Source organism: Elaeis guineensis, chromosome 6 (genome assembly GCF_000442705.2).
Source record: "Elaeis guineensis isolate ETL-2024a chromosome 6, EG11, whole genome shotgun sequence".
NCBI classification, from domain to species: Eukaryota; Viridiplantae; Streptophyta; class Magnoliopsida; order Arecales; family Arecaceae; genus Elaeis; species Elaeis guineensis.
In genome coordinates, this window is record NC_025998.2 from 5,305,151 (window position 1) to 5,318,240 (window position 13,090).

The 13,090-nt window shown below is 43.1% G+C and overlaps 1 protein-coding gene across 1 annotated transcript; it reads right to left on the reverse strand.

Moving 5' to 3' along the window:
• Positions 1 to 471: 471 nt before the first annotated feature.
• On the reverse strand, positions 472 to 8,901 carry LOC105047533 (plastidial pyruvate kinase 2). Its single transcript, XM_010926488.4, has 12 exons — positions 8,423 to 8,901; positions 7,707 to 7,994; positions 6,952 to 7,117; positions 5,944 to 6,078; positions 5,650 to 5,760; positions 5,454 to 5,542; positions 3,735 to 3,797; positions 2,364 to 2,539; positions 1,473 to 1,575; positions 1,225 to 1,373; positions 914 to 1,022; positions 472 to 779 (listed from the first exon to the last, which is right to left on the reverse strand). The coding sequence occupies exons 1-12, from the start codon at positions 8,672 to 8,674 to the stop codon at positions 672 to 674; spliced, it is 1,749 nt and encodes a 582-aa protein (XP_010924790.2). The 5' UTR covers positions 8,675 to 8,901; the 3' UTR covers positions 472 to 671.
• Positions 8,902 to 13,090: the final 4,189 nt, after the last annotated feature.

Sequence of the window (13,090 nt, forward strand, 5' to 3'; positions counted from 1 at the left end):
TTCTCTCATGTTTGCCCTTTCTAATCTTTCTTAATTTTTGTAAAACAACTGTTTTTTGTCATCATAGGAATGGTTGGCTGACGAACAAACGGATGATATCAACTGTCGCAAAGCCCCTTCTACTTTGCTGAAGACCTTTAAAATCCATTAAGGATTAGTGTAACAACCATAAGACGTTGCTATCTTCTGTTGGTGCAGGTTGAATTTTGGAATGCCTCTCATCTATGATATCCTGGTTTGATCAATTCTATTTTTCTTGAGTACTTTTAAATGGTGAAATCGAGGTTGGAGAGGTGTATCCATCCTTAATTCATTCACCTGCTTGTTCTGATGTGCTGCTGATGCATCATCTTATGCAAGTCCCTTGTCCCGGCCTGATGATGGTGGACTGATCAAACATCTTATGAAAGTCCCTTATCCCAGTCTCATAGATCCCCTCAAATTAAGTCGTCATCGATGCTGAAAGGAAAATTAGAAAATAAATAGCACTTTATATTCATGTGCATGTCTGAAACGATCACTCAAAATGAAAGATGAAAATTGTCCAGTGAATGAAAAATCTGCAACAGATTCCAATGTAAATTGAACACGCAAATGTGGAAGAAGCAGCCTTGAGACGGGGGTAACACTAGGGCTAAGACATTGCTGATGGAAGCTTATAGTTCGTCACACTAGACCTTTCTAACCTGGATGCTGTGTGTGGATTGGGACCTCCAGATGGGTTGCCTACCGCTCTGAACAAGAGCTACCTGTTCTCCTTCCTTTATCATACCTTGCTTCTGAGTTGCACACAATTCAAGACAGATCAGAAATTTGCAACACTTGGATACATAAAAAATAAGATATTATCTGCATAAGAAAAAGAAAAACCAAGATCTGAAGAACGAAATGGAAGAAAACCAGCTGCAGATACCTGCAAGTAGGATAAGGCCTCGGCAAATGACTTCTCTGCACCATCTGAAAATTGCATATATATGGGGCAAACGCCTTGGTACAGGGACAATCGCTGTCTCACTCTCTCCCTGAAATAGCCACCCATTGACAATGGTAATTCCACTGGCAGGTTTGCATTAGTTGTTAACAGAACTAATACAATAGATTAGTATCATGAGTTTCAGAAAGATAACAAAAATATAACTAGATGAGTCATGCTGCATTCTCATTTCCTGTAAACAGTACCATAGACAACTATGAATTTAAATACTAAAGGTGCTAGACACGCACTCATCTGTAAAGGCAAATATGGTCCCAGAGGGCCGAAAGTGGCTGAGTAGGATACCCATGAATCCGGTCCTGGTGAAGACTACAATCGAGGTGCCAAGAGTGTTTGACATCATGGTTGCATGATATGCAAACATTTCACTCATGTGATTCTACAGAAGACAAAAGCTCAGTTAAAGTCAAGGCTTAATGTAGATAAATGAATTGAAAACAGTAAAGAAACATAATAGAAGAGATAATGAATTTGTAACCTTGAAAGCCTGTCCAAGATTAGCTGGTGCTTCTCCTCTGACCATAGTTGCTTCAGTCCTCAAAGCTACCGTATGCATCACCTTTACAGCTTTTAGTGGGTATCTGCATGGGAGCCATATAAGTGGCTGCGGAAGAACATATTACGGCAACAACAAACTAGACAGTGAAAATCAATTTAATGATTACTATAATTTTAATCAACAAGCCTTAACCCATTTTATGCAGGATTGAATTGAGAAATAAATCAATCTAGATATTGACAAATACTTTTTAGTTACAAGAGGGGGGAAAATTTTTCAAAAAACTACCCTGTTCTTGTAATGGTTATATGTAACAAGCTATGATATGCAAGGCAATGAAACTAAAAATTGAACTTGAGCATCTACAATAGAGAAATTTTTGCAGAACCATGTACACATCAAGCACAACCTAGAAAACCAGAGAGATTTTATAAATAACACTATTGATGCTTTAGCTTATATATCTGAAGCTGAGGAAGATTAACTAGGATTTAGAAAACAGCAGCCTCCAAAAAGGACGATGCAGTATGCAAGCAACCAGATAAGTGTAGAAATCAGTTATGTAAACAAACTTCATAAATGTTAACTTACATAAAACTTTAATGAAAAACCTACGGATATTCAATAGAAAAGCATGATATACTTGATAGTTTTTATCAACTAAAGAATGATGAAGTTAGACAATGGTAGCAAGGGCAAGCTAAAGAGATCAGAGAAGATTTGTTAGTTAAGTACTTGTATTAATGGTTATAATTTGTAGCATTGAATGCCATTTACTGTTATCTATACTTAAGAGAGACAGCTTAGCATTAATTAAAAAGGGAAAAAGAGAGAGAGAGAGAGAGAGAGAGAGAGAAGGAAACCTCATACTTTCCATGAGCAGTTTCTCCAGAGAGCATTACTGCATCAGCACCCTCACGAACTGCAATGGCAATGTCTGAGACCTCTGCACGGGTGGGTGTAGGATGAACAATCATGCTTTCCAGCATGTTTGTTGCTACAATTACAGCTTTCCCCATACTCCTACACAGTCTAATTATTTCTTCCTGCAAAAAGAATTTGAAAGTTTCGTGTGAACGTGTATTATCAGATAATTTAAGTATTAACCCTAGAATTGATAGACAAAGTGTAAACAGAGATAGTGATGCTGCCATCTGCTATCATACTAGATGATGTGCTTCAACTATGAGGGGATTGGACCCCCAAGAGATGTCGTGCATAACAACATTTGGAAGATCTGATTATCAGTTTCTTAGACAAGTCTGAAATACTGAAACATGCTATATTTTGTAAAAAAGAGGAAACTGCATTTAATGCATGGATGAATGTCTCCTTGTCACGCAAGTCATATGGATGAGAACAAAGCAGCAAGATCAGTCACTTGGACAGCAATTCCCTGCCAGCACCACCCCCTGATGGCAAAAAAATAAAAAATATTTTTTTTTATAAAAAAAACACAACTACCTATACAGTATATAGAAAGAAATCTTGGTTCTCAATCTGGGCATTTTTTGTCCTCTTTCAAGATGCTTGAATTGCTGGCTCTAAATGAATTTTATAAAAAGAAAGGAGGTGAATTACTCATTACTATATATGTAGTTTGTCATCCATGACTGCACTGTAACAATTTTTCAAAGTAAAATTGAGATATACTTTGAAATATCAGAAATTTGCACTTATTAATGTCATTATTTTTTGTCATTATTGATCAAATAATCTTGTGCCCCCCCCCCCCCACCACCCCCCCAAAAAAAAAAACGAAAAAGAAAAAAACTTCATTGCCCCTATGATTTCTCATTTTATAGTATCAGTGAGAAGGCATAAGTAATAGTTGGCAATCTATTGAAGAGATACTTTGTATGTTGAGCAACTGCTTTGTTGATTTAAATTATACTAAATGACAGATATAGATATTGTTTTTCTTGCTTATCTTTAGCAACTAACATAAGGGAAAACAATTCTACTAAGAAAACAAATATGCCGAAGTAGATTGCCTCTACAGTAATTTTTATATACATCATTCAACACTAAACAAAACTATTTTAGACACAGAAAAACTGTTTTCTTTACCAAAAAAAAAAAAAAAGATTAAAAAAGAATCACTTTTGCATTTCTGAATATCAACTGAAAGTTTACTTAGCATGCAACCAATAGATCACTCAATATTTTGCACAATACCAATTCAAACAATTAAAAAAGCATCTATGTTGAGAATGCTGGTGGGCAATGGACAACAAATACCTGCAGCAGTGGAACCTCCTCAATAGGGAGTTCAGCTCCAAGATCACCTCTTGCTACCATAGCCTACAAAAGATTGAGAAAAACAAAAGTAAGAATAACACCAGAGTTTCCAGCATGTAAAAAAGAACAAAATAAACAATTTTTATGAATATCTCAAAGTTAAGAAAGCAACCTGTGAAAAGGAACAACCAAATGCGCATGGCTTAATTAAACATGCAAGTTATGCACATATTGTGAGACTTTACAAAAACATGATGACAGAATACAAAATATCTTAATACCAGCTTCCCTTGTATGTACACAGGTTTGCAGCATCCTGCTTATTTTCCCATATTGTTAGATTGTCTCTGTAAAAAATGGCTGGGCAGTATGACTCTCTTTTTAACTTTGTCAATGCTTTCACGTCCTCTAAGAATTTTTATACAAGGTGCTAAGCATAGTGTTAACTCTTTGTGCAACAATATTCCCAAAAGATTGTAAGACTAATTTAGTTTTCCTTTATTCTTTTTTTTTTTAACTTGCATCATTGGACCATGGAAAGGGGGAACTGTCATCTTGGATTAGAAACTGTTCACATTCACCACATTTTAGACCGCCAAATTTGTTCTACAAGAGCTGCATTCAGTTACCAGGCTGCCCACCCAGACTAGCCATACTTATATCTACACAGCATTACTAAGCATAAAAATGTTGGTTTCTGCATTCAAGCATCCACTAGCCAACTAGAGTGCTGGTAAGATCCCCATGGTTTATCAAGAGACCTGGGATTGATTCTTACTTTTGCTTAAGTTGGGGACCTGGGGGGTGGGGGGTGGGGGGCTCATGTATTAAGGAAGAAGAAGGGTATGACTGCAAAAGATACTTTCACTGTGAATGCTGCAGAGGACTAGAGAAGACTGGTGAATCATGAAAAATGATGGGACATGAATTTAATTAATGGTTGGTTGTCCTTATCAGTAGAAAGGTGGTGACTAAAGGTGGCAAGCAATCTATGATATATGGAAAAATACCAGTTTCTAGGTCTTTGTAAGCCATGTGGAGTGTAGACAATATACTCTCCTCTAAGAATTCTATATTCTAAGCACCAGGATTGTTATCTATTAGGAGAATATAGCTTCTTGTGTATATCAACTTCCAAACTCTTGCTCTTGATCTTGTACATTATCAAAGTCTAGAACTAAATTTTACACCCATTGGAATTGTTTGCATGCTTAAGAGTGCTGCTATGAAGCCCCCCACTGAACTCCAAGATAGTATCTAACCAACACATATGCCTTTTCCTGCCATACATAAAGCAACCTGATCTCCATTCATAATCAAAAATGTCGCTTAAGTACCAATGTCCACTTCCACTTTCCACAAGGAATCCGAACTTGTTGCTTTGATCTTTCGAAGTTGGCATAAATAATGCTTCATGGTCAAGAGCTTATAGTTCCAAGTAATGGAGGATGGCACAATAGACTGGAGCCATCAACCAAAACTAGGACCTCTTTATGCAGAGATGGGAGCTATTGGATGTATCAAAGACCAGGCATCAATAATGTTGAGCAGTTCCATCACCCAAAAAAAGAAAAACCCATCACATTCAGAGTATTTGAAGGGATATACCAAATCACCATGCATTGTTTATCTGCATCCAGAAATAGATTTTCCATGCTAATAGTTGTTAATTTTAGAACTCAAACAGCATAATGTGTGTCACCATATTCAAATTCTTACCCCGTCGGATGCAGTAATTATAGAATGCAGATTTGGAACAGAATCTGCACTTTCAATTTTCACAATGACATGTATATCAGCACCACAGCCTGGAAAAAAGAAAAGAAAACAAAGTAGAATGCTTAGCTGTCATTTTGGACCACAATGTGGAGAATCAGGTGAGCTTAGACATAAGAAATCCTAATTGAGCAATTACTTTTTAGATAATCCTTCAATTCATGGACAACTTTTGCATCTTTGACAAATGAGACTGCATAAAAATCTACTTTGTTTTCCACTCCAAATTTTATATCATCCCAGTCCTTGTCTGCAAGAGATAAGAAAGGAAAGTCAAATGGACCAATAGAGCAGCAAGTGCTATTTGAATAAAAAGCTTAGTTATGTTAGTAAAACCTGAAAAGCTTGCATATCATGGTAAACCCCAAAATATGGAAAAGGAAAATATAGTTATATCAAGAGAATGGGACAACCTGATTCATAAATTTCTCACCAGTAATAGATGGCAGGGTCGCACTCTTTCCTCGGACATTTAAATGCCGCCTGGACTTAAGTTCACCTCCATCAACAACTTCACATTTCACAGAATCTTCAGTCTTTGACTTGACAATTAAGGACATCATTCCTCCTGAAGGATGAAAAGGGATACAACTGGTATTCAATTATCAAACCAACAAACCTCAAAGCTAATAAAAGTTCTTCAATTTATGAAGTGCTTGGAAGTAACTCGTGTCCACATTTCCAGTAAGGAGGAACCTTATTTTCAGCTACCCAAGGACATTTGATCAGAAACCAATATTACCTTTCCAAAGATAAGTACAAGTAAAACAAGTAACGGGTCAGTTGTGGTGTGGAACTAAATTATTAAACTTTACTCAACAGGCATTATTTCAACTATATGGTCAGCTTTCAGAATTGTTTGCTTCAGATACTTCCCCATTAGATGCCAAATGCTCCATTAATGTCAGCTTTTTAAACTTGTTCTACATGAGTTCCATCTATGTAATTATGGGTATCCCCTCCTATATTACGAATGCTATACTAAAGTTTCTAGATTTGTCATATGAGAGTTCTCAGATATTATTGCACATAAAGGCACATCAACAGACTGGAAAACAAGTATTTATTTGGTGTTCCAATAAACAGAGTGTTCTAATTAAAAATACAATCAATAATGAGTTCAGAATTTAGTCCTTCGAGAACAATTTCTATCTGCAAATCATGATGACTTCCAGTAGATTATAAATGAAACACCAATGACTTTCCTCCATTTATGTCCTATGTAATGGAGACCCATTGGTCTTCACAGATTCGATATAGATCAGGGTCCACATCTCATCTTTGTTAAGTTTCTTTGTTTGTCAAGCACTCCAGCATATAGACTTCATCTTGCCATAAAAATGATAAACGTCAGCCCAAACCTACAAGATAGTTATGTACGTATGTCTCTTGTATCTTTATCTATTAATGGCTGCATGGCAGTGTAATCATTTTAACATACCATCCACAAGAAGCATATCTCCAACTTCTACATCATTGACAAAGTCATCATAGTTTACACTGACACAAGTCTCTGTGCCAACTCCTCTTCTTATTGTGAAAGTGAACTCCTGACCACTTGATAATGAAATTGGCTGTGGCAAGTCGCCGCTCCTAACCTCTGGGCCCTGAAATATGAGATATAATGAGAGAAGAAAAATCATATTTGAAATATTGATGTGTATTATAAACAAAAATGCAGAACTAACTCTTTCATGATGACTGAAGTGAGAACATATAAATATTGGATATGACTGAAGTGAGCTTATGCATTCATTCTTGGAATTATCATCATTATGACTGAAGTGAGAACATATAAATACCACTATAGTTATATTGTTAGCACCCATTTGAGTTCATGGACACATAAACAATAAAACATGAAGATAAGAGGGTATCACCCCCATACAACATATCTTAGAATTTTACTAGGGACCCAGGTTGCCCAACTCATCAATCTCAACAAACTAAAGAATCCTGGAAGAAGCAAGACAATTGCTTGGAGCTCATCCAGAAAAGTAGTTGAGACCTAAGAGCATAGTTTCTTTTCTTCTTTGCAAAATGCTAAGAACCAAATAAATACTCATCCTTCAGGAAAGCATGGTATGAGAAGTACCCTAGTAAATCTTGAACCAATAATCATGTGAGTTCCCCAACATGAGATCACCTCCCCCATCTGGTGAACTAGAAATTCTACTAGGGAACGATAAAGCTTACCTTGGTATCAAGCATGATTGCAATCACATTGTCCTTTGATTGAGCATTGTACTCTTTCACCAGATCAATGACCTTCTGATGGGATGCATGATCCCCATGAGACATGTTCAGCCGAGCGACATTCATTCCGGCCTCAGCAAGCTTCCATATCATCTCCCTTGTGTTGGTAGATGGGCCGATAGTGCAGACTATCTTTGTCTTGCGCCTCACATTTGGCTTGGACCATACTCCTTGCGATACCTCTCCAAGTTGCTGAATACTCTTCAGGTGCTGATATTTTGCTTCTTCCTAATAACCAACAATCACTACTCATCAAAAAATAACCAACAATCACTGTTATTTCCTAATAATCTCAGAATCATTAAAATCACCAATAATAACATGCTTTCTTGATAAGGAAGCATATTCAGTAAGTACGTTTGTCAGATCAATGATTAAATTAGCCATACTCAACTCAAATTTTAAACACAAAATAGTTAAGCAAAGAACACTGAGAGCGGTGAGCTTCTCGTCCATTGGAATGGAAGAATTATAAATAATAACAATTAAAAAAATTGTACTGATCTGGAGAAATCTAACAGATGAGAACGACGGGAGGAGACGAAATCGGAGCTTTTGAGTGAAAAAGAAAAATGTTTAGTCAAAATCATTTGGAAAAGCAAAATCTAAACTCGTTGCAAGAAAGAGCCATAAGAAAGATAAAGAGAATGAATCACCTCTGGGACATCCTCGGGAGTGACAGGAAGAACGATCGCCTCAGCCCGAGGCTCTCGGCTAGCCACGGCGACAACCGGCGAACGGCGAGAACTGACCTTGGTGCTCCTCCGCTCCTTCCCTTGGAAGAACATCGCCGGGAGCTTCGAGGGCTTGATCTTATCGAGAGGCGGGCTATTCCGGACCCCAGATCCCGAGCTAGAGCAGAAGAGGGCAGAGCCTTGGACGGATCGAGTGGCTACCACCTGCGCCATGGCCACCAGCTCCGAGAGAAGACCAGAAGAATACAAGAAGATTAGGAGAAGAGAGGGAGAGCTTTGGAGGCGTCGAGGCACGAAGGTGGAGCTTTGGCTTTTGAGTGCTTCTCTCTCGCCTTGGAGAGATCGCCGTCGTTGTACAGCTGGGACTTAAAGAAGGCGGCGAGGCTTCGGTTGTATCGAAAGCCGAACGCCCCCTTCTCTCTCTCCTCCCAGCGTCTCCGTCAGGCAACCTATTCAAAAAGGATGACCCCATAATTACACATACATCCCTAACATTCGAACGCTATTACGCCATTAATGTTTACGGTGTTCCAGCGGTCCAGTAGACATCTCCAAGTGGACACCGTAGAGTATTCGACTTTCAAAAGGGTTGCTTGGCGCCCCCGGTATCCACGGAAGGGGAACTAGAGAATATCCGGATGCCCGCCGGTTCACTGGATCAGACGAGATGGTCTTCGAACCATGTGATGTAGCCCATCTTGAATCCAGACCGGACGGTTTAAGATCGCTAGACCTGGACGGTTACGTTCCACTGTTTCGACGGTGGAGGGGAATTTATGGTGGATCCAAAGCGTGATCGCCAGCTCAACGGGGTCCAAAGCTAGTTGTATTAACAAACGCATGCTCTGGGGCCAACTTAATTTGCCACGTGTCAGTCGAGGTTGGTGATTCACACCATAAACTCACTGGACGAGACTCAAGTCCTTGTCCCATGCAGCATGGAGAGAACCTTGTGTGTCATGCTTGGACCCGATACCGCCGTCGCATCTCAGTGACACGTCACTATATCCCGCATCTTCCAATAGAGCCGTTGGGTAGAGATCTCAGGTGCCGTAGGACCGCATAAAAGGTTTATATGCGGGAATTCGTCGACGTATATGGATACGATGTCTGTCGCGCAAACCGGCGACGGACTGAAAGTTTATGCCTAGTTTTCGAACCAGCCTACATCGACAAGAGAGATGATCGACTGCCAGCTTTGCCATTCTTTTTTATTAGGATTTGACGCCTCGAGATTCAGCCCACATTGAGCCCACAGCGAGGTTCGCGGTGAAAAACGGAGTCCAACGAGACAAAGATCATCCGAAACGGAGCTCGGATGGAGGAGATACGAGCTTTTGAAGTCGGCATGATATTCGAGGCGGCGGAGGACTGCCGGTGACCGACGGCGGGCAGCAGCGGCGTGGCCGCAGGCGGCAGCACGCGGGACGCGCGACCCAGGCCCCCGGCCCAGGAGGGCGTGCGGCCCAGGCGCGCGCATGCCCGCGCGCAGGCACGGCCCAGGCCGCGCGCGCTGGCCGGCCCAGGCCAGCGGCCTGCTGGCCCTTTACCCCGGTCCACCATGCACCGCGTGGGCGTTTCCCACACATTTCTCGCGGTCCACGGCACTATTCCGTGGATCGGAGCGCGATCCGACGGCATGGGTGGCTCCTGATCTTGATCCGACGGTCTGAGACGTGATTTGGGTTGATTAAGGAGTCCTAATCATGATCTAAGTCGTGATTAAGGTCTATAAAAGGCTCCTGTGACGAACAGAGAGGCAGGGGTCCGGATTTGCGCCATACGAACCCGAGAAGAGAGAGAGAGGCGAGAGTGCTAAGAGAGAAGGAGTAGGAAGCTCCTGGACAGCGGTCGCCAGGCACTTCAGGGTTCAGGGGGGTCTTCAAGAGAGAGAGAGCTTTTGTGAGGAGAACTTCAGGTGAGAGAGAATTGGGTGTACAAGGGTTGAGGGTGAGGTCTCCTCTTGTAAAATTTCTTTTTCATAGTGAAGTTTGCATGCCCCGTGGAGGCGAGTCCTTTTGTGGCTGATCCACGTATTTTGATTGTTTTTTCTTTTGTTTTGTTTCTTCTTTCTTCCTGCTGCATCGCGTGGTACTGAAAAGATCTTGGGAGGTGGTGTCCTGACCAGACATACACTCAACAAGTGGTATCAGAGCAAGGCGGTACAAGGACGCAGATTGCAGTGGTGGTGAGCAAGACTGAAGATGGAGAAAACAGGAACAATCAAGATGGAGATCAACAAGTTCGATGGTAAGAGCAATTTCTCCTTGTGGCAGGCAAGGGTGAAGGATGTGCTCATCCAACAGGGGTTGATCGATGCTCTCTTGTGCGATGAGAAGCCGACCACCATGGAGGTGCGGGATTGGAAATGGCTACAAATGCAGGCGGTGAGTACCATCCGCATGTACCTGGCGGATGAGGTGGCGATCCATGTGCTGAGCGAGACTTCCCCGACGGTGCTGTGGTTGAAGCTCGAGGAGTTGTACATGACGAAGTCTCTCACCAACACTCTTTTCCTCTGGAGGCAGTTTTACCAACTGCGGATGACTGAGGGACAGAGCGTGCAGGAGCATTTGAGCCACTTTCAGAAGATCCTCACCGACCTCCTCAGCGTTGGTGAGAATGTTGATGAGAAGATCAGAGCGCTGGTTTTGCTAGCATCGCTTCCTCCTTCGTACGAGTCCTTGGTGACTGCTCTTCTAGTGGAGAAGAGCACTATCAAGATGGACGAGATCACCGCGGTGATACTCCAGAATGAGGTTCTCAGGAGGGAGAACCAAGCTTCGAGCTCATGTGGCGGTAGCTCAGCTTTGATGGCTTCTGGAGGTGCAGGAGGCGGTAGACGGAGCGACAGGAGATCGCAATGAGGGCGATCCAAGTCCAGGAGGGACTTGAGCAAAACCAGGTGTTACCGGTGTGAGGAGTTGGGGCATCTAGCCAGAGATTGCCCTCAACTGAAAAATCGGACGGTGGCTGCTGTAGCGACGGCCGGCAGCAATTTAGATGGAGATGTCCTGGAGATATCTGATGAGGTATCTATTTCTTCCCAGTAGTGGATATTAGATTCTGCATGCCCCTATCATGTATATTGCAGAGAGGAGCAGTTTGACTCCCTGGAGAACAGTGAGGGCACTGTATATCTGTCGGATGGATCGAGCTGTGCGATCAGAGGCATTGGACGGTCAGCTGGAGGATACATGACGGTGCAGTGAGGAGATTGGGGGAGGTCCGATACATACCCGATTTCAGGCGGAATCTTATCTCACTTAGCAGACTGGATTCGAGAGGCTACAGGACGGTAGCTGGTGGAGGAATCCTGAGGGTGCTACGCGGCAATAGGATTGTGCTGGAGGGAAAGAAGGGGAGCAGAGGACATTATTACCTGGCAGGGAGCCCAGTGCGAGGTGGAGCATCGGGAGCCAGGTGGAGCCCAGAGCGAGGTGGAGCTCCAGGAGGTAGATCGGGCATGAGACAGGAGACTCGGGAGGACGAGAGGCGACGTCGCAAGGTGAGATTCCTATTGCCGCAGGATGATGCCCCGAGCAGGTCTCAGGTCAGGAGGAGCACAGCATACGACAGAGATGGGATCGAGCAGCCTGGCTCGACTTTCATGTTTGCCCATCCATGATCAGCAGGCGATTGCCCCAGGGCATGAGGACGAGGAGATCCAGAAGCTCTCGGAGTTTGGAGGAGGCCGAATATCGAGTCGAGGTAGAGATTGTTAGGATTTGACGCCTCGAGATTCAGTCCACATTGAGCCCACAGTGAGGTTCGCGGTGAAAAATGGAGTCCAATGAGACCAAGATCATCCGAAATGGAGCTCGGATGGAGGAGATACGAGCTATTGAAGTCGGCACGATATTCGAGGCGGTGGAGGACCACCAGCGACCGGTGGCGGGCGGCGCGCGGGACGCGCGACCCAGGCCCGCGGCCCAGGCGCGCGCAGGCGCGGCCCAGGCCCGCGCGTGCGGGCCGGCCCAGGCCAGCGGCTTGCTGGCCCCTTTGCCCCGGTCCACCGTGGACCGGGCGGTCCACGGCGGGGAATGTGGACCGCGTGGGTGTTTCCCACGCATTTCTCGCGGTCCACGGCACTATTTCGTGGACCGGAGCGCGATCCGACTGCATGGGTGGCTCCCGATCTTGATCTGACGGTCTGGGACGTGATTTGGGTTGATTAAGGAGTCCTAATCGTGATCTAAGTCGTGATTAAGGTCTATAAAAGGCTCTTATGACGAACAGAGAGGCAGGGGTCCGGATTTGTGCCGTACGAAGCCCGTACGAACCCGAGAAGAGAGAGAGAGACGAGAGTGCTGAGAGAGAAGGAGCAGGAGGCTCCTGGACAGCGGTCGCCAGACACTTCAGGGGTTCAGGGGGGTCTTCAAGAGAGAGAGAGTTTTTGTGAGGGAAACTTCAGGTGAGAGAGAATTGGGTGTACAAGGGTTGAGGGTGAGGTCTCCTCTTGTAAAATTTCTTTTTTATAGTGAAGTTTGCATGCCCCGTGGAGGCGAGTCCTTTTGTGGCTGATCCACGTATTTTGATTGTTTTTTTTTTTGTTTTGTTTCTTCTTTCTTTCTGCTGCATCGCGTGGTACTGAAAAGATCTTGGAAGATGGTGTCCTGACCAGACATA

Excerpts from the sequence above, each read along its gene's own strand:
- LOC105047533 (XM_010926488.4), bottom strand. The coding sequence starts at position 8,674 with ATGGCGCAGGTGGTAGCCACTCGATCCGTCCAAGGCTCTGCCCTCTTC. Across the intron at positions 5,543-5,649 it reads ATTGAAGGATTATCTAAAAA|GCTGTGGTGCTGATATACAT; the intron begins GTAATTGCTCAA and ends TCTTTTTTCCAG. Across the intron at positions 1,576-2,363 it reads GGAGAAACTGCTCATGGAAA|ATACCCACTAAAAGCTGTAA; the intron begins GTATGAGGTTTC and ends GCTCCCATGCAG.